At 58.7% G+C, this 20,022-nt stretch overlaps 2 protein-coding genes across 5 annotated transcripts; one reads left to right on the plus strand and one right to left on the minus strand.

The window, feature by feature from the left end:
• Positions 1-241: 241 nt before the first annotated feature.
• PARP10 (poly(ADP-ribose) polymerase family member 10) lies at positions 242-13,544 on the minus strand. Of its 3 annotated transcripts, XM_032760727.2 has the most exons (12): positions 13,439-13,544; positions 8,500-8,577; positions 8,197-8,375; positions 7,863-8,117; positions 7,554-7,790; positions 6,686-7,470; positions 6,352-6,573; positions 6,150-6,246; positions 5,312-5,953; positions 5,073-5,206; positions 990-1,164; positions 242-913 (listed from the first exon to the last, which is right to left on the minus strand). In XM_032760727.2, the coding sequence occupies exons 3-12, from the start codon at positions 8,366-8,368 to the stop codon at positions 567-569; spliced, it is 3,066 nt and encodes a 1,021-aa protein (XP_032616618.1). In that variant the 5' UTR covers positions 8,369-8,375; positions 8,500-8,577; positions 13,439-13,544; the 3' UTR covers positions 242-566. The 3 variants fall into 3 exon arrangements, with proteins under 3 accessions (XP_032616618.1, XP_032616617.1, XP_058300211.1); XM_058444228.1 differs by lacking the exons at positions 242-913; positions 990-1,164 and adding an exon at positions 2,472-2,540; XM_032760726.2 differs by lacking the exons at positions 8,500-8,577; positions 13,439-13,544 and having other exon boundaries at positions 8,197-8,413.
• GRINA (glutamate ionotropic receptor NMDA type subunit associated protein 1) lies at positions 12,880-16,253 on the plus strand. 2 transcript variants are annotated; one of them, XM_032760730.2, is made up of 7 exons: positions 12,880-13,032; positions 14,034-14,436; positions 14,526-14,638; positions 14,712-14,912; positions 15,079-15,207; positions 15,299-15,442; positions 15,526-16,253. In XM_032760730.2, exons 2-7 carry the CDS (start codon positions 14,058-14,060, stop codon positions 15,673-15,675), a joined length of 1,116 nt encoding a protein of 371 aa, XP_032616621.1. In that variant the 5' UTR covers positions 12,880-13,032; positions 14,034-14,057; the 3' UTR covers positions 15,676-16,253. The 2 variants fall into 2 exon arrangements, with proteins under 2 accessions (XP_032616621.1, XP_032616622.1); XM_032760731.2 differs by having other exon boundaries at positions 12,899-13,144.
• The last annotated feature ends 3,769 nt before the right edge of the window (positions 16,254-20,022 follow it).

The following is a 20,022-nucleotide window of genomic DNA, read 5'->3' on the forward strand; positions in this document are numbered from 1 at the left end:
CTCGGCCAGGGCAGCGGCGCACACCTGAGCCCCGGGCGCACTGGGCGGGCCGGTAGTCAAGGAGACGCTGTCTGCGCCGGCGTGCGCGACTCAGGAACGGCGTGCGCGACTCAGGAACGGCGTGCGCTCGCCCCGGTGCGCTCCGGGCCCCGCCCCGCACCGCGACACCTCCTCGGAAGCAGCAGACCCCGCCCCTGGGCCGCGACGGTCCCCACTCTCCAAACAGAGGTCGCAGTCGGAGTTCCCGGGGCCCTTCCGCCTGGGTTCACGTTCACGTTTATTCAAACAACAGAGCCGACTCGGGCGAGGTCTGGGTGCAGCGGGCGGGCGGTGTCGCCTCCTGGGCTTTGCTGACCCCTGGTGGTGGGGTCGGCCCAGGCGGGGACCTAGCCCAGCCCCCCTCTGCCGCTGCTGACCCCCATCCCCCACACCGCCTTCTGGAGCCCGCAGAGGGAGGCAGGGGCGTCCCCGGGGACAGCTCAGGCGGCCACAGTTGGGGGTGGAAGCATCAGCCTGTGCGGAGCCGGGAGCCTGGGAAGCAGGAGGCCAGAGGGTGGCCCCTTCGGTTAAGTGTCTGGGGAGCGGCCCGGGAGCCCAGAGGGGTCGTCGGGGGAAGCGCGGGGCGTGTGCTTGCAGGTGATGAGGTGGGTGGGCAGCGCCTGGGTGTCGTGGAAGATGACGAAGATGCCAGGCTGGCAGATGCAGTCCACGGCGCTGTCGTAGCGCAGGAGCACGTGGCCGGGACCCCGCAGAGGGGGCGCCCGCAGACCGCGGCGGCCCTGCCCGTAGTCGCCGGTCAGCACCCGTGCCACGAACACCGCCTTATGGCCATCGGCGTTGGGGGGCGAGTAGCGGTCCTGCACCGACAGGGAGGCGCGCCTGGCGAAATACACGCCCTTCCCGTAGACCGTGGCTGCAGGGCGGGACGGGGCAAGGTCAGGGTGGTCGGGGTGCGCAGAGTCCCCGCCCTTGCCCGGCTCAAGCCTCACCGTTGCGGCCGCAGAAGCTGCGGTTGAAGCCGTGGGCGCAGATGTCAGGCACTGCCGGCGCCGTAGTGCCGTGGTACAGCACCCGCTCCACCGGGCGCCGCTCGCATCGCTGCAGCAGGCGCTCCCGGTAAAGCTCATACTGCTGCTGCAGCAGCGGGTGCGACACGCGCTCCACCTGCGGGGAAGGCCCGGGCCAGGATTAAACACCCTCCCTACGCCCTGGGGCCGAGGCAGGGCAGAACTGAGCCTGGCAACCAGGAGCTCTCTGTTGGAGGAGTCCAGGGTTTGAGGGAGCCCTTGCAGCCCCCATCATGCTCTGTCCAGCAGCAGACAGTAACACCTCCGTGAGGCAAGTGACTTCAGAGGCCGCAGGGGAGGCCTGACCCCTCCCCCACCCGTGGAGGTCTGCGGGTGGGCAAAACCCCATCCACTCAAGCGAGGCCTCTGCAGAGAAAAGCTGAGCCAGGGCCCTATGCTGCCTACAGGACTTGACTTCAACACCAGGAGATGCCCACAGACCTCTCAGTGCTGAAAGACCCAGGTGGGAGAGAAGGCCTCAGGTGACCAACCTGACAGTCAGACCTGGGAAACACTTTTAAATAAATTCTAAATAGTTTCTTCAGAGGGTTGCAAAAGAACACCATGTCCATTAAACAAAATAGCTGCTATGAAAAGGAACTGGTCTGAAAATCAGAGTGCTCCTGCATTCAGAAAGCGACGCCGAGCTAAATCTAGGAGGGTGAGCCAAATGAGGAAGTGGTTCAAACTGAAGGCCCAGCTAGTGTTCTAGATGGAGTTCAGGAACTGACGCAGTGAGAAGCTAACGGAAGAGAAAGGAACTCCGAGGGAGCAGGTGAGGGGGCGTGAGGTCTGAGCCCGCATAGCAGGAACTCCACCGGCCGGAGCTCCAGCACACACAGGGAAGACGCTTCCCTGAGCTGAAGGAACATCTTCAGATACACAAGATCCGTGAAATGCCAAGAAGGACAATGAGGAAAGACACGCCCCTGGCACCCATGTGCCAGGAAACCTCAACCTTCAGAGTGAAAGAAAACCCTGCAAGTTTTTTGTTTTTTTTTTTCCTTTGAGACGAGCCTGGCTCTGTCGCCCAGGCTGGAGTGCGGTGGCACGATCTCGGCTCACTGCAAGCTCCGCCTCCCAGGTTCACGCCATTCTCTTGCCTCAGCCTCCTGAGTAGCTGAGACTACAGGCGCACACCGCCATGCCGGGCTAATTTTTTTGTATTTTTAGTAGACAAGGGGTTTCGCTGTGTTAGCCAGGATGGTCTCGATCTCCTGACCTCGGGATCCGCCCGCCTCGGCCTCCCAAAGTGCTGGGATTACAGGCATGAGCCACCGTGCCCGGTCAACCCTGCAAGTTTACACACACACACAACGAGGTCAATATGCAAACAGGAAGAAGTCTCACCTTCTCACATTGGGTCTCTCATTACAGACACTAGATGCTAAGAAACCATGGAGGGATATTCTTTAACTTTCCAAGAAAAATGTTTTTTTAAGAACGAAGAAAAACAGCAATGTCTTCACATATCTGAGGAAAAACATATTTTGAACCTGAACACTATATCCAGCCAAACTAGTAATGAAGAATGAGGACAAGTAAGGGCATATTAGGACACATGAGAACATGGAAGTTTATACCAACATCAAATTGCAGTTGCAAAATACCTCTCATTGTAAAGGGCAATATAAATTTAAAAGTCGGCCGGGTGCAGTGGCTCACGCCTGTAATCCCGGCACTTTGGGAGGCCAAGGTCGGCGGATCACTTGAGGTCAGGAGTTCAAGACCAGCCTGACCAACATGGCAAAACCCCGTCTCAGCTGGATGCGGTGGCTCACACCTGTAATCCCAGCACTTTGGGAGGCCCAGGTGGGCAGATCACAAGGTCAGGAGATTGAGACCATCCTGGCTAACATGGTGAAACCTCGTCTCTACTAAAAATACAAAAATAAGCTGGGCGTGGTGGCAGGCCCCTGTAGTTCCAGCTACTCGGGAGGCTGAGGCAGGAGAATGGCGTGAACCTGGGAGGTGGAGCTTGCAGTGAGCCGAGATCGCACCACTGCACTCCAGCCTGGGCTACTAAGCGAGACTCTGTCTCAAAAAAAAAAAAAAAAAAATCCATCTCTACTAAAAATACAAAAAGTAGCTGGGTGTGGTGGTGTGTGCCTGTAATCCCAGCTACTTGGGAGGCTGAGGCAGAATCACTGAACCCAAGAGGTGGAGGTTGCAGTGAGCTGAGATCATGCCATTGCACTCTAGCCTGGGCAACAGAGACATCGTCTCAAAAAAATTATATATATAAATGTATATATTAATATATAAATGTATATTTTTATATATATGTTCACATATACGTAAATTTAAAAGTCAAATATGTTTACCACCCACTCAAGGAGATACTCCCACTAAACAAAAGAATCTGTGCCAAAAGGTGACAAGCGGGGTACTGAGTAACCCGGTGGTCAAGCATGACCTGGAAAAAATAAAGAAAGTCAAAAAAAGAAGAGCCATTAGCCTTGAATCCTAGAACATCTTTTTCACAGAACACAATTTTAATAACTAGGATTTCATTTCTCTTTCTATGGCTCAGTGGTAAATATTTTTTCATTATTATAGTATGTCTATCAACCTACGGCCTAAGCATGGAGGCTTTGTGATAGTTACAGAAACCTTTACTACATAATAAAAATAATGTAACTGACCAAATTGAGATGGAAGATGAGGGAGGAGGCAAAAGAGAGAGAAGCGAGGCCCATTCTCCTCATCTTCCATGCAGGAAGGCAAGAAACAATCTCTAAAGCTGTCAAGTGAAAAAAAAAATTCAAGCATACCATTTAAAGTCATAAAGGTACTCACTGGAAGAACCAAGTACTTATAATTAACAAAACCACCAGGATATGAGCTCAGTGCATCTGGGTGGTGGTGATGCTGGTGGTGGTGAGTGGTGACGGTGTGTTGGTGAAGCTGACAGTGACAGTGGTGATGCTAATGGTGGTGATGGTGATGATGGTGGCCATAGCGGTGGTGGTGATGACAGTGAGTAGTGAAGGTCATGGTGATGATGATGATGGTGAGTGGTGATGACGATGATGATGGTGAGTGGTGATGATTATGGTGATGGTGATAACTGAGCAGTGAAGGTGATGGTGATAACTGAGTAGTGAAGGTGATGGTGATGATGGTGATTATGGTGATGGTGGTGGTGATGACAGTGACTGGTAAGGGTCATGGTGATGGTGTGATGGTGATGGTGGTGATGGTGATGGTGGTGGTGATGACAGTGAGTGGTGAAAGTTATGATGATGGTGATGATGGTGATTATGGTGATGATGGTGCTGATGACAGTGAGTGGTGAAGGTCATGGTGATGGTGATGATGATGGTGAATGGTGATGATTATGGTGATGGTGGTGGTGATGACAGTGAGTGGTGACGGTCATGGTGATGGTGTGTGATGGTGGTCATGGTGATGGTGGTGATGGTGGCGGTGGCGGTGGTCAGGTCTGGGGACAACCAGAGGTTCTTTCTGCATTTCTGACCAGCTCCTGGTGGAGGGTGATGCCACTGGCCCCATGCACAACTCTGAGCATCAAGAGTTGAGAGTGCCCGTGCAGTGTCATCAGCACAGTGACCCCAGCACAGTGACCACAGTAAGCCCGGGCCTTTCTGTGGAGGCAGAAGAGCGCCCAGAACAGCACAAGGGACGCATTTGTGGAACGAGTAATCCTCAAAATGACCACAAGATGGAATCACCGCCCCATGCTCCAAATAAGGAAACTGAGGCCTGGAGCTGGTCCCATAGTCCCTGGTGACCCAGCCACGAGTGGCAGAGTGGGGACCCTCACTCAGGCCTATCAGATCCCAAGGCCCCCACTCTGTTCCCTCCTGTTTCCCTACCCACTTTGGGAACACTCTCTGGACAGAGAACAGGGCTGGGAGCCTGTCAGCTCCTGGTCAGCTGACCTTGATGTAGGCGAGAGGGACAGGCCACAGGCTTGGCAAGGTGCTAATGGTGCAAGAGCCCAGGACGCCATGAGGCCAGAGAGACAGGGCATGGACTCACATGAACGATGCAGATGCTGCTGCGGGCAGCGTCCAGGGTGTCGTAGAAGGCCTGCACCACCTCCCGGAACTCCCCAGTGTTCTCTGCCAGACGCTCCAGCTTGTTCCAGGGCCCCTTCAGCGTCTGCTCTGCCACTGATGCGTGGGGAAAAGGGGGGAGGCGGTCAGAGCCATGCCTGGGGCACTAGCCCCTGCTAACCAGCCCACCCCATCGTCCCTCAGTCCAGGAGGTAGACTCACAGGTAGGGCCTGAAGCTGCCAAGGGAAAGGCCAAACTCTGATCCCAGGGGCCAGCCAGAAGTGCCACCAAGTGGCGGGCAGCACGGGCAGGGTGGGCCCCGAAGCCACGGAGGATGGTGCAGTCACCACGCAGGGCAACACTCACACCATGGCACCGCTCCAGGCGAGCACGCAGCTCTGCAGGCAGTGTGCGGCGCCAGGGCCCCACCGTTTCCTCCTGGAGGTGGACCTCCAAGGCAGCCCTGAGCGCCCGGTCCAGCTCCTCCACATCCTGCTCAAAGGCCGAGTGAACCACCAGCTGGGCCTTGCCATTAGTCGCCCCATCCAGGGGCTCTTCTGCCTCCAACGGGGGCTGCTCCAGCAGGGAGAGGGCTAGGGCTTGCCGCAGGGCAGCCTCCTCCTGCTCAGCCACCTGACCTTGAGGCTCCAGCGACCGGTGGAGGGCCAGCTGCAGAGCAGCCTCCTCCTCCAGCCGCCTGGGGGCCACAGTGCTGGGGGCCACAGGCTCCTCCTCCTCATGCCCTGGGGTTGCCTCCTCCTCTGGCTGCTCCTGAGGCCCTTCCTCCTCCAGCTCCTGAGGCAGCCAGTCCTCCCCGTCTAGGTCTAGGCCCTCCAGGGTGGCCAGCAGTTCTCGGACCTCCTCTGGGGGCAGGGAGAGGCCACTGGGTCAGGGGCTGGGCCCAGGAGGAGTTGGAATGGGTGAAAGATGGGGAGCAAGTTTTTGGGGTACAGGGTGGGCCTAAGATGGGTCAGTAGACAGATGGGAGCACAGAGCAGGGCAGGGGGTGAGGTCAAGTGAGGGCGACAGGATATGCTGAGGGCTCCCGGGGAGCCCTACCCAGGCTCACGTCCTCCTGGTCACTACTTGTACTGTCTGGGGTCCACAGGGTGTGGGCGTCGCCAGGGAGCACTGAGAGGGCCTCGGTAGGGTCCACCTGTAGGGAGAGGACGTCAGGACCACTAGCCTCTGGGCAAGGGCAGAGGAGGCCTGGGGCAGAGGCGTGCGAAAGGGGAGGGCAGGGGTGGGACTCCATCTCTACCTCTTCAAGGCCTGTGTCCAACGTGGCTGTGGCCAGGCGCTCTGTCCCGAAGACACACTGGAACTGAGCCTCCAGCCCCTGGAGAAGGTGCTGCCCTTCTGGGCCCAGGAGAAACCTGGCGCTGCCCGGGTGCTCCAGACGCAACACATGGCAGCTAATGCTGCTCAGCAGGCTCCGCAGAAACTCCTCAGCCGCCTGGCAGGAAGCCTGGGCTCCACAGAGCTGCAGGGCCATTGTAGAGGGGGAGTTTGCAGGTTTAGAGCACAGGAAAGGTACTCTGAGTCCCCAGTAGGAGGAGGGGGCTGAAGGTGAGGAGTCCTGAGGGGTCACTCACCCGAAAGCCAGTCACATCCGGTCCTTCAAGTGGGAAGAGAGCAACGTCTCCCAGGCCTGCAAGAAGGTCCTCATGATAGAGCTGCAGGAAGCGCATGGCCCCTGGCTCCATCAACAGCACCATCTCCACCAGGCCCTCCTGCCCCGCCGGCTTCACACGTCCTGGGCTCATAGGCCCTGCCTTCTCCAGAGACCCCATGGCGATCTCCATGGGACCCACCAGCCCCTCTTGCCCTGGTGAGTCCATGGCCATTTCCACCAGGCCCTCCTGCCCCGGCAACCCCTTAGAGATCTCCACTGGGCCTGTAGACCCCACAGGCCCCAGGCTCACGGCCCCCTCCTGTTCCTGCAACCCCATAGGCCTCAGGCTTACCAGCCCCTCATGTTCCAGAGACCCCATGGGCAGCGAGCTGACTGGCTCTGCCTGTCCCAGAGACCCCATGGGACCTGTCCTCAGAGAGGCCCCTGACTGCCCTGGTTCCTGGCCAGAGCCTGTTGTCACAGTCCCTGCACCCTGCACCATGGGATCTGTCCTCAGAGAGGACCCTGACTGCCCTGGTTCCTCGCCAGAGCCCATTGTCACAGTCCCTGCACCCTGCAGAGCCGTCACCAGCCCTCCGGTCCTCAGGAGAGCATGCTTGGTAGCCCTAGGCCCCAGGGTGGATGGGTGGTCCCCTCCACTGGTATTCTCAGCCAGCTCCTCGGGATCCAGGACGTCGTAGTGGGGGACAAGGCTCAGCTCTGATCCCTGCAGCCGGTGCTCCTGCTGCAACACTCGTTCTGCCACTTGGAGGAAGGGAAAGGACAGAAAGCCTGTCAGATTTCTGCAGGAGAGGGAGGGTTGGCTGGGTCTGCCCAGCCCCACTCACCTTGCCACTGCTGAAAGGAGGCAACAGTGCCCAGGGGCCCAGGTAGGCATCGCAGGTCCTCCAGGGGCCCCCCACCACTGCGGCGCTCATTCTCCAGGTACAGCTCCAGCAGCAGCAAGTCCACAGAGGCACCATCCCCCACCACACGCACCGCTCGGGCCTGGGGAACCCGGGCCAGGGACACCAAGGTCCCCTCCAGGCCCAGATTCTGGGCCTGCTCCTCCAGGACACGGACATCTGTGGGGAATGTGCAGGTCAGCTCAGGGAACCTCCCCTAGCCAGCACCTCAACCCCAACCCTGCCTCTCACCTGCCTCAGAAAGGGGCTTGGGCAACTGGACCAGAGCCCGGTCTGGCCGGGGGCTGGCCAAGGCACAGCAAGGCTGTACGGGGAGCCCCGAGGCACGAAGCAGGGCCTGGACATGCTGCTCCAGGCGCTGGGGTGCGGTGCCCGGGGGCAGTCCTTGGAGCAGCAGGCGTGCAGGGGCTCGTGGTGGAGCTGGCCGCAGGCTCAGCTGGGCACCATCTAGTTCGTGATCTGCCTGGGCCAAGACCCTCTCAGCGTCTGTGGGCAGGGGCAGGGCAGGACGTCAGGCATTAGAACATCAGGGCACCCAGGCTGCCCCTTTAGCCAGCCCTCTCACCTGCAGGCTCTCTGAAGGTGAGGACGCCCCCATAGCCCAGTCTCTGCCAGCTCAACACAGGTCCCCCTCCAGAGCGTCGGCGGTTTTCAAAGTAGAGCGTGAGCAGCTCGTCGGGCACGGCAGGGGGCAGTCCACGGACCTCCACTGCCACCCCTGCCTCTGCCTCCGCCATTGCAACCCTGGGACGGGGCATCAGGTGGGTAGGGAAACAGCCCATTCCACCCCTCCTGCCCCTCCCCAGGCCCCTCCAAGGTGTGTCCTCAATGCTCCCCCATTATGGGTGGCCCCACACACAGCACTTACACTCCCCGCGGCCCCTAGGCAACCTTAGGCCACGAGCTCAGCCAGGACTCCTGCGCCTGCCCCTCAGCAAGCCTAACTCTGCAGTGAGCAGGAAAACAAAAGTGAAACTGAAAGACGGAAGGAGGGAGGGAGCAGCTGGGCCCTGGGCGCTGAGGCCTGGGTACTGGGGCTCAGATGCTTCCTCTCCTGCTGCAGCCTCAACCCCCAGCTGACCAGGAGGTGCTGGCCAGGCTGGACCCCTCAGGACCCTCCAGCCAGCCCAGCCCAGCCCACTGGCCCCATCTGGCCCACTCCAGCCCCTGGTTGGCAGGGTAGACAGGAGTGTCCTCTGGTGGCCCTCCACTCCCCTGGCCTCCATGGCCCAAAAATGGCCAATCACTCGCCCCACTAAACCCACCAAGGGGCCTGAGTCACTGCCCCTCACTCAGGATCTCCAAGCCTCTGTGTCCATGACACCCTCTGCACGCAAAGTGCTGGGTCTCCTGGCCCACCCCTGGCCAAGGCTGGCCTTCAACGCCCCCAGCAACCTTCTCAACCCTGCTTCGGGTCCCTCAAACCTTCCAGGTGCTGAGCATGGGTAGTTCCCCACCCTTGGTCTCCAAGAATGTGCATTGCAGCACAGCCTTCCTCCCACCTCGGGTCCTGCCCGCCCATTCCTGCAGCTTTCTGTTCTGCCTGCACCTTCCCATATCACACCATCATTGGCATTGTCACAAGTAACCCCAGAAGGTGAAAAGGTGACGGCTCCACTGCATTCCTTGCTGCCGCTAATCCTCACCACAGAAAGGGAAACGGAGGTGCAGACAGGCCCACAGCAGCACCAGGCCTCAAACCTGGGCGGTGCCTTCAGAATCCACACTCCCACTCGCCACAAATCTCCCACATCACCCAAGCTCCGTTTGCTTCCAGTCTTTCAAAGAGCTGTGGCCACTACTGCTCTCCATCTCCTACTTCCCACTCACCCCTCAGCCCACCAAAACCCAGCCTCACCCCTGCTGTTCCTTCCTCAAGGGAGCTGAGGACCCTGGCCAGCCTATACTCCTAGCCCTGCACATGCCACACCTTTGCTGCCTTTGACCCTGGTTCCAGCCTCCAGCATCTCTCGCTAGGTAGCTAGGCTAACCTCTTAACTAGTCTCTGTCTGCCACTCCCACGGTGGGTCCTCAACAGAGGTGTCAGGGTGAGCCTTGTAAAGTGACACCAGCAGCTGCTACAGCTCCCAGCATCAGCAACAGTAGAAACCAAAGTCCTGGGGGCCGGGCGCAGTGGCTCATGCCTGTAATCCCAGCACTTTGGGAGGCTAAGGCAGGTGGATCAGGAGGTCAGGAGTTTGAGATCAGCCTGGCCAACATGGCAAAACCCTGTCTCTACTAGAAATATAAAAATTAGCCAGGCATGGTGGCAGGTGCCTATAATCTCAGCTACTCAGGAGGCTGAGTCAAGAGAATCGCTTGAACCTGGGAGGCAGAGGTTGCAGTGAGCTGAGATCGTGCCATTGCACTCCAACCTAGGTGATAGAGTGAGACTCTGTTTAAAAAAAAAAAACCCCAGAGTCCTTTTGAGGACCTGCCCAGCTGCACCTGACCAGACCTCAGTCCCTTCTCTGGCCCCATGCCCCCTGCACACCCTGATGCTCAGAGGGCTCCAGCCTCTCAGCTCTTCCTGCAGAGCTACAGGCCACTCCTGCCTCAGTGGCCTGGAACTGGCCCTTCCCTCTGCTTGGCCCTACCTTCCTCACAAACCCCCATGGCCACCCCTCTGGCATGACTCCCTTACTCTGCCTTTTTTTTTTTTTTTTCTGAGACAGAGTTTTGCCCTTTCACCGAGGCTGGAGTGAAGTGGTGTGATCTCAGCTCACTGCAGCCTCCACCCACTGGGTTCAAGTGATTCTCCTGCCTCAGCCTCCCGAGCAGCTGGGATTATAGGCTCCTGCCCCCATACCCAGCTAATTTTTGTATTTTTAGTAGAGACGGGATTTCGCCATGTTGATCAGGCTGCTCTCGAACTCCTGATCTCAGGTGATCCACCCACCTTGGCCTCCCAAAGTACTAGGATTACAGGCATGAGCCACCGCGCCCAGCCCCTTACTCTGTTTTTAAGGCAGATTTAACATAAATCTAAAAACACTTAGGGACTCTGCCTACATGACCCCTCCCGAAGCCCTTTACTCAATTTTGTACTCAGCATTTTACTTTATTTATTTAATTTTTAAAAATTTATTTATTTTGGCCAGGCACAGTGGCTCATGCCTGTAATCCTAGCACTTTGGGAGGCCAAGGCAGGCGGATCACGAGGTCAGGAGATCGAGACCATTCTGGCTAACACAGTGAAACTCTGTCTCTACTAAAAATACAAAAAATTACCCGGGCGTGGTGGAGGACGCCTGTAGTCCCAGCTACTTGGGAGGCTGAGGCAGAAGAATGGTGTGAACCCGGGAGGCGGAGTTTGCAGTAAGCCGAGGTCACACCACTGCACTCCAGCCTGGGCGACAGAGCGAGACTCCGTCTCAAAAAAAAAAGAAAGTATTTATTTTCTTTGAGACGGAATCTCCCTCTGTGTCCAGGCTGGAGTGCAGTCTTGGCTCACCACAACCTCTGCCTCCCGGGTTCAAGGGATTCTCCTGCCTAAGCCTCCCAAGTAGCCGGGATTACAGGCACGCACCACCATGACCAGCTAATTTTTGTATTTTTAGTAGAGACAGGGTTTCACCCTATTGGGCAGACTGGTCTCGAACTCCTGACCTCAGATGATCCACCTGCCTCAGCCTCCCAAAGTGTTGAGATTACTGGCGCCAGCCACCATACCCAGCCATTATTTATTTATTTATTTATTTATTTATTGAGACAGAGTCACACTCTCTCACGCAGGCTGGAGTGCAGTGGCGCGATCTCAGCTCACTGTAACTTCTGCCTCCCAGGTTCAAGCCATTCTCCTGCCTCAGCCTCCCCAGTAGCTGGGATTACAGGTGCACACCACCACACCCAGCTAATTTTTTTTGTATTTTTACTAGAGACAGGGGTTTCACCATGTTAGCCAGGATGGTCTCGATCTCCTGACCTTGTGATCCACCTGCCTCGGCCTCCCAAAGTGCTGGGATTACAGGCGTGAGCCACTGCGCCCAGCAAGCATTTTATTTTCCTTAAAGGTCTCTCAAATTTTGTGAGCTTCTGCTTCTACAAAGGTAAATCCATCCCTGCTTTTTCCACGTTTCCTCTAATGGAACTCATCACAGGTTACCCATTATGCTGACCCTGGCTGCAGAGGGCCTGCCACAGGCACCACTCACACCACAAGCAGACCGGTACAGTTTCGGGAATTTCTGTGGACTGGTTGTTCAGCTGGGGGTAACTTGAAACCAGCCCCGGTGGAGGATTCACACCATGTGCATGTGCAAAAAATGCACCCCAGGCCTCCCCTCACCAGGTCTGGTTGCTAAACATTGCACCAGTGCACCATAGGTGCAGGACTCAGAGCGGTCTGGGAGAGGCCGGCCCTCCAAGGGCAGGAGGGCAGGTGGGGTCTGGGCCCTGGGTGGGAAGGCTGGCAGCAGGATGTACCCTGCCTGTGTCAGTCACTGCTCCCCCAAGAGGACTTGGGAGCCAAGCAGGGAGATGGCCTGGCCTCCAGTCCTGCTGTATCCCCAAGCCTCAGCCCCTCGCAACTTGTGAGGACGTTAGGCAGACAAGCGAGCATTCAGGGTCTCTAGTGTGAAAATAAGACATCGTATTTGTTAGTACAACAACTAGTATTTTGACTGTAGTCAAAAATAATTGTACATTTAAAAACAACTCCAAGAGTATAACTGGATTGTTTGTAACACGAAGGACAAATGCTTGAGCTGATGGATACCCCATTTACCTTGATGTGATTATTATGCATCACATGCCTGTATCAAAACATCCCATGTAGCCCATAAATATACACCTACTATGTATCCACAAGAATTAAAAAAAAAAAGGGGGTCTGTAGTAGCAGGCCTGGCAGAGTTTGGGCTGATAGAGAAAATGGGGCAATTAAACCATGAGACCTCGATTTGGGAACTAAACGATTAAGCTTCTTGATTTGGGATAGACCTGGATGAAAAGGAGAAGTGAACTTCGGGTTTTAAGGCCGAGAACGGATGGTCAGTCCCGGGCGGCTTCAGCGAATCCCGCATTTAGGAATAAATTTCTTAACTACCGAACAGCCAGCCAAATTGGCCAGACCAGACTTCTGCCTCCAGGGGTCTTCAGCGCCCACCACCCGACCCCACCCCTCGGCAGACAGTGCGCGGCGGGCCTCTGGCCGGAGCGAAGAGGAACACGCAAGGCGGCGCAGCGGGTGGGGTCCGCGGAAGCCCCGCCCGCCCGGCCCCGCCCACCCCCGAGCTCGCCCGGCCCCGCCCCCTGCCCCGCCCCGTCACAAGGCCCCGCTGCGTCTTCCCAGCCGCAGGCGCAGGCCCAGCCGAGCGGGTGCGGGTGCGGGCGCACCGGCCATCACCGCGCGGCCGCGCAGCGGACACCGTGCGTACCGGCCTGCGGCGCCCCGCCACCGGTGAGTCCCCGGCCCAAGCCCAGGAGCGCCTCCGACCCGCTGCGCCGCGCGGCCGGCCGCCCCCGCCCCCGCCCCCACGCGGGTCCTGCGCATCCGAGCGTGGCCGCCTCGGGTCAGTCAGTTGGTCCGGCCGGGGCGCGCGGCAGCTCGCGGCCAGAGGTGGCGGCGGTGGTGGGGGCGGGGAGCCGCGGCGGCCTGGAGCCGGAGGGAGGGGGCGGCGCGCTGCGGCGACTGCTGGACCCGTGACCCTGTGCGCCCCCGGCCCGCGGAGGGCCCATCCGCTCTCGGTGCCAGTGCCACGGCCGCAGCCCCTACCCGCCTCGCCCCACGCCCGCTTTGTTCCCCGCACGCCCCATGGTCGCTTCCATCCCCCACACACCCCCGCACCCCGCTGTTCCCGGCGTACCCCACTGGCAGGCACCGGCAGCCGATCCAGGCCCGATCCCCCCACCCCGGAGCCAGGGGCCGTTGGGCCCTGTTGTTGGGTTTGGGGGGGTGGGGGGGCTCGGGCCTTTGTTGGTCACAGATGGCCCGGGGATTTCCTGGGATAGAAATAGCCGCCGGCTCCGGCCCCTTAAAGCTGCTTAAGGGGCGGGATGCGGAGGGGAGGGTCCGGGCACACCCCACACGTCCCCGACCGAGACCCCAGCCTCCGCGCTGAGCTCCCACCCGGGAGACGCCGGCAGCGGCGCAGGCCTCCGATTGCTTGTGAGAAACGACCCAAGCCCCAAATCCCGAGGCTGGCGGTCGTCCCCTCGCCCGGCCCCTCCCCCACCCTAAAGGCGGCCTAGAGCCCTGGAAAGGCCCCACGGCGCCGCCGGTCCGGTCCCCACGCGCTTCTCCGGGCCCGGGCTCCGGGGCTCCCCACAGCCCGGGGCAAAGGTCACGGTCTTCCCTTTCTTCCCCCTGGGTTCCCAGAAGCAGGTGGAGTTGCGCAGGGCTGGGTCCCGACACTGTCGTGCAAGCCAACTGTTCCACTGTTCCTTGTCTGTCTCCTCTAGGGGCGGACCGCGGAACCCGAGGCCATGTCCCATGAAAAGAGTTTTTTGGTGTCTGGGGACAACTATCCTCCCCCCAACCCTGCATATCCGGGGGGGCCCCAGCCACCCATGCCCCCCTATGCTCAGCCTCCCTACCCTGGGGCCCCTTACCCACAGCCCCCTTTCCAGCCCTCCCCCTACGGTCAGCCAGGGTACCCCCATGGCCCCAGCCCCTACCCCCAAGGGGGCTACCCACAGGGCCCGTACCCTCAAGGGGGCTACCCACAGGGCCCCTACCCACAAGAGGGCTACCCACAGGGCCCCTACCCCCAAGGGGGCTACCCCCAGGGGCCATATCCCCAGAGCCCCTTCCCCCCCAACCCCTATGGACAGCCACAGGTCTTCCCAGGACAAGACCCTGACTGTGAGTCTCAGGAAGGGAGGGGTGGGGTGGTGGGGAGGGCAGGGGGAGGTGCTTGTGAGTGGCACTGACCCAGCCTGTCTGCTCCTCAGCACCCCAGCATGGAAACTACCAGGAGGAGGGTCCCCCATCCTACTATGACAACCAGGACTTCCCTGCCACCAACTGGGATGACAAGAGCATCCGACAGGCCTTCATCCGCAAGGTGGGTGGGGACATCTCGGAGGCGGTGGGGGGTGTGGTTCCCAGCGGATGACTCTGAGCGGCTCCTTCCCCAGGTGTTCCTAGTGCTGACCTTGCAGCTGTCGGTGACCCTGTCCACGGTGTCTGTGTTCACTTTTGTTGGGGAGGTGAAAGGCTTTGTCCGGGAGAACGTCTGGACCTACTATGTCTCCTATGCTGTCTTCTTCATCTCCCTCATCGTCCTCAGCTGTTGTGGGGACTTCCGGCGAAAGCACCCCTGGAACCTTGTTGCACTGGTAACCCCCAAACCTGAGCCTCTGGGCCTGGGTCCGGCCATGCAGTCCCACACGCCCACTCTTCCGGGCCTGGTCACTGTGGTTCTCCTTGTGCTCATGAGGCAGGGGCGGGCGGGGGTGGCATGGGGGCACACACCCAAGGCCAGCCTGTGTCTCGCACCCGCAGTCGGTCCTGACCGCCAGCCTGTCGTACATGGTGGGGATGATCGCCAGCTTCTACAACACCGAGGCAGTCATCATGGCCGTGGGCATCACCACAGCCGTCTGCTTCACCGTCGTCATCTTCTCCATGCAGGTGAGGGGCCTCCCGTGGCCGGGCTGTGGCCACAGGGGCTGAGCAGCTTTCCCAGGCCCAGCCCCATGGCCTGTTCCTCTCCCACCTGCAGACCCGCTACGACTTCACCTCATGCATGGGCGTGCTCCTGGTGAGCATGGTGGTGCTCTTCATCTTCGCCATCCTCTGCATCTTCATCCGGAACCGCATCCTGGAGATTGTGTACGCCTCACTGGGCGCTCTGCTCTTCACCTGCGTGAGTGAGGGGTGGCCTTGGCTGGGGGTGGGATGCTGGGCAGGCAGGCTTGTCCCTCAACATCACTGTGCTGTCACCTCCAGTTCCTGGCAGTGGACACCCAGCTGCTGCTGGGGAACAAGCAGCTGTCCCTGAGCCCAGAAGAGTACGTGTTTGCTGCGCTGAACCTGTACACGGACATCATCAACATCTTCCTGTACATCCTCACCATCATTGGCCGCGCCAAGGAGTAGCCGAGCTCCAGCTCGCTGTGCCCGCTCAGGTGGCACGGCTGGCCTGGACCCTGCCCCTGGCACAGCAGTGCCAGCTGTACTTCCCCTCTCTCTTGTCCCCAGGCACAGCCTGGGGCAAAGGATGCCTCTCTCCAACCCTCCTGTATGTACACTGCAGATACTTCCGTTTGGACCCGCTGTGGCCACAGCATGGCCCCTTTAGTCCTCCCGCCCCCGCCAAGGGGCACCAAGGCCACGTTTCCGTGCCACCTCCTGTCCACTCATTGTTGCATGAGCCCTGTCTGCCAGCCCACCCCAGGGACTGGGGGCAGCACCAGGTCCCGGGGAGAGGGATTGAGCCAAGAGGTGAGGGTGCACGTCTTCCCTCCTGTCCCAGCTCCCCAGCCTGGCGTAGAGCACCCCTCCCCTCCCCTCCCCCCCCACCCTGGAGTGCTGCCCTCTGGGGACATGTGGAGTGGGGGTCTTATCCCTGTGCTGAGCCCTGAGGGCAGAGAGGATGGCATGTTTCAGGGGAGGGGGAAGCCTTCCTCTCAATTTGCTGTCAGTGAAATTCCAATAAATGGGATTTGCTCTCTGCCTTCCCCTGGTCACTCTTCTCCCTGCCACTTTCAACATGAAATTGGGAGGGGCTCCAGGCCCTCCCTGCTGATGGGGACACAGAACCAGAAGTGAATAGTGGAGGTTAATACAGTGCCAAGCCTCTGCCCACACGCAGCTACATCATAAGGTGTGTGTTGGGTTCCCAACTGATGGACAGAGACCCTGGGGTGCCCAGAGTGAGTTAAGCCTGTGCTGGGGTACCCCGATGGTAAGTGGCCTGGCTGTGTCTACCAGGTGCTTCCTGGAGATGGCACGGTGTAGCCCCCTCACTCTTCTGTCGCCTGGGCCAGTGGCACAGGTCATTGCTCTGCCCCAGGGCAGCCTGCCATACTCCTTGGGCCTCCCCAGCTCTATGCAGTCCATCTGTGTGGGCACCCTGATATTCCGCCCAGGCCTGCCTCTCTCCAGCCTCCCCACGAGAAATGCAGGCTGGAGATCCCGTCCAAGAGCTGGACAGAGACTGAGGGCTCAGCCATTTGGGCCCCGTGACCTGCCCAGGCCTGGTCCTTTGGAGCCCTCAGCCCCAGCCTGTACTGCGTTTCCTGCCCTGTGACGCCTGCTCCTCCTGCAGGGGGTCCCTCCACTGCCTGGGACTTGGCTGGTCTCAGCCCTGCTGAGCTGTCACGCCCCGTGGCTCTGGGCCCAGAGGCAGCCTTGGACATTCCCACTGCAGCCTCGAGGCTTTCCATGCAGGATCTCTCAAGGCCCCTCCCCACTGCCCAGTCAATCCCCTTAGCACCTCTATGTACGAAGCCAGCGACACCCTGATGTCCGTGGGCACCGCAGTTGTGGGCTGCCCAGGGCCAAGCTCATCCTTCCTGAAACCTGCTCCTGCATTACCTCCAGGCCAGAGCAGGGCTGCCCCGCTTCCCTCTCCCTCCCAACTTCCCCTGCCTCACCTGGCCTCCTTGCCTGCCCGCCCTCCACCAGGACCCTAGCGATGTGTTTCTGAAACATCTATCACATCTGTTGCACTACCCGCCTGCCTAAAACCCTCGGTGGTGCCCTCAGGGCCCTGCCATCTGCCCACTGGTGGCTCCAGCTGCGCTCCTGTTGTCCTCTTGCCTCTCAGCCCGGGGCCCTGACCATGCACAACCTGAGTCACAAGTGGGCTCCCTGCTGCAGTGCTGTCATTGTTCACAGACAGTCCCTCTGCCAGTGTGGGGACACTGCCTTCCCAGCCACGAGGGCACCTCCTGGAGTCCACCTTGCCCTCTGCAGTGGCTAATCACATGCTGAGCAGTGAGAGGGCCACACAGCTCCCCCTTCCCCCACCTCCCCTTCCGGCCATTTCCTGAGCAGGTACAGTTCTTCCTCCGGGTGCCCGCCTGTGCTCCAGCATGCTGAGGAGGAGAAAGAACCTGCCTAGCTCTAGCCCCCAGACCCGTCAGGATTTTATATGAAAGAGGAGAATAAAGTGTTTATGTGGCTAACAGGAACATTAGTGCGGGGGCAGGGGGCGGTCTTGGGAATAACTGCCAAGCGAAATGTGCCAGGACATTGTTTTCTTGAGGAGTTTGAGATGGACGCAAACTCTTGGCTGAGAGGGAGAGGCTTTAGTGAGGCTCCCTGGGGATGGCAAGCTCCAGAGGTGTGGGGCAGGGCCAGGGGGGCAGAGGATCCACAGCAAAGACCCCCCACTGCCAGAGAGAAGGCCAGGGCTGAACACAGGAGGGCTTGGGCCTATCCTGCAGGTGAAGGGCACTCAGGCAGGGGCCACAGCTGGGGTTGTGTTTAGGAAGATGAGTCTGGCAATAGACTGTGCAGGGGAAGTCATGGGGCTGTGAACAGGTGAAGTGGGCCACAAGGAAGCCATTGAGACATGCCAGAGAGGAGCTGGGAGCACAGATGCCTCCAGAAGCATCGGGAGGTGCCAATTAAGCCAGGCTGGGCGCAGTCAAAGGCCAGTGGGGTGTGTGTGGCAACTGAGAGGTCTGCTGTCTGCTTTATCCCAGCCAGGGAGTGAAATGAGTCCAAGTACCTGGTGATGTGGCCGGGCAGAGGAATCGGCACGGGGTGCTCACGTGGAGTCATGAGGCTGAACGCACCTGTAGCAATTGTGAGGCCACCACACTGATTCTTCAGGTAGAAAGAAGACCAGTCGCTGACATCTGGGAGCTGATCTGGTCCTATCTTGTAGGCCTCAATGTTGCTAGGAGCTGGCCTGGTGCTTACAGATAGAGGCCTTGGTGTTGCTAGGAGCTGTCCTGGCACTCACAGATAGAGCCCTCAGTGTTTCCTGGTTAAAATTTCATAGAACATCAACATCAGACTACTCTGTGACCATGATGGATCAATACAAAAACAAGACCCCTCTGTAATCACGTCTGAACACAGACAAGCTGTAAAAAGGGCAAGCAGTGCCCTGTCCCGGCCAGTCTGAGTGGCTGCTGCCTCCTCACAGCTGACAGCTCTAGCCTGGCTCTAGTCTTTCCTCCTTCCAAATACGACGCATTGAGATTCCCAATTGCAGAAGGACGCCTGCTTCCTGGCAGCACCAATCCAGAGCAAAGTCCCGCTTCCCTAAACCCTCCCCCAGATTACTCAAACCAAATCCTGTAAGATGTCCTTTCCAGCACCCTCTTAACACGACACCCCAGGGTGTGGATGCTCCCCCACGATGAGCAGCCACGGGCTTGTTCAAGCATGGGCGTGTCCCGGGGGTTTCATAAGGAGCGCTGACACAGGTCACTGACTATATGAAGGCCAAAAAGAGACCTAAATAAAAGAACTTATTTTTTAATCAAAAAACAAGTTATATACATAAGCAAATATTAAACCCACACTTGATTTCAAGATTAAACAACACAGACATCTATGGAACAAAATGTCCAAGTCTCCACCCCATTCCCCACCCTGCAAAGCAACGCTGTCAATCAACGGTGCCTGCTGAAACCCTAACAGACAGTTGGGGCCAGCTCTGGACCCCAGCTCAGGTGAAACCAGCACGGGAACCCCATTCCACTGCCTCTGGCTAACCGGGGCCACTGTTCTGCAGCTCTGGATTGGAAGCACCTTCAGAACAGGGACTGTGCTCTGTGAGTTTTAACATCCAGCCTAGCACCTAGTCCAGGGCCTGGCACACCACAGGCGTCAAACGTGAAAAGAAGGAATGACCTTTTCACGGCACGATCAGCACGAATGCTCACTGCCCTCACCAGGCCCAGAGGACGCCGTACTCTGCTGGATCTTGTCTCAGTGTCAGCATCTGAGGAGTGCGGAGAGCAACATTAAAGCCCAGGGGATGCAGGAGACACATTTGGGGAAGCAGGTAGAAGAAGGAGAGGATGCATGGGAAAGTCGCATCGGGCTGAGGAGGCCAGTCGAGGCCGTAAGTAAAAAGCTCAAAAGTCTGAACTGTATTTTGTAGGCAGTGATCATCCTTGAGATGGTTTAAGTAGAGGCAGGAAGATCAGTGAAGACTATGGTGATGGTGCAGGCAGGGAGACCCGGACTTGGGGGCAGTGGGAGCGGGGAGGGGAGGGACTCCTGGGGGACCTGGTCCCAGCCCTGTAGGCTCTCAAGGTGGCCCCTCCTCTGCCAGGGCCCAGATGCTGCTTCCCAGGCAGCAGGATGGCTTGGCTCATGCTGGCACCAAGACACTCTACAAATGTCTCCCAAATGTCTACTTTGTCTAAGGCTTGTAGGACACACTGAAGACTTTTCAGAATGCCCAAAATGCAAATACCACCCCCAACTTCTCAACTCCCATCACTTCACTGCTGGATAATGCCTCTTCTCTCTGCG

This window comes from Hylobates moloch, unplaced genomic scaffold, assembly GCF_009828535.3.
Source record: "Hylobates moloch isolate HMO894 unplaced genomic scaffold, HMol_V3 SCAFFOLD_9, whole genome shotgun sequence".
NCBI classification, from domain to species: domain Eukaryota; kingdom Metazoa; phylum Chordata; class Mammalia; order Primates; family Hylobatidae; genus Hylobates; species Hylobates moloch.

What these genes read in the sequence shown, in the direction of transcription:
- PARP10 (XM_032760726.2), bottom strand. Translation starts at nt 8,413, where the DNA reads ATGGGCTGTTTCCCTACCCACCTGATGCCCCGTCCCAGGGTTGCAATG. An exon ending in TGGACACAGGCCTTGAAGAG is followed by an intron (nt 6,247 to 6,351) that starts GTAGAGATGGAG and finishes CTCTCCCTACAG; the next exon opens with GTGGACCCTACCGAGGCCCT. An exon ending in GCAGCATCTGCATCGTTCAT is followed by an intron (nt 1,165 to 5,072) that starts GTGAGTCCATGC and finishes CCTTCCCCGCAG; the next exon opens with GTGGAGCGCGTGTCGCACCC.
- GRINA (XM_032760730.2), top strand. Translation starts at nt 14,058, where the DNA reads ATGTCCCATGAAAAGAGTTTTTTGGTGTCTGGGGACAACTATCCTCCC. An exon ending in CCCAGGACAAGACCCTGACT is followed by an intron (nt 14,437 to 14,525) that starts GTGAGTCTCAGG and finishes TCTGCTCCTCAG; the next exon opens with CACCCCAGCATGGAAACTAC. An exon ending in CCTGGAACCTTGTTGCACTG is followed by an intron (nt 14,913 to 15,078) that starts GTAACCCCCAAA and finishes TCGCACCCGCAG; the next exon opens with TCGGTCCTGACCGCCAGCCT.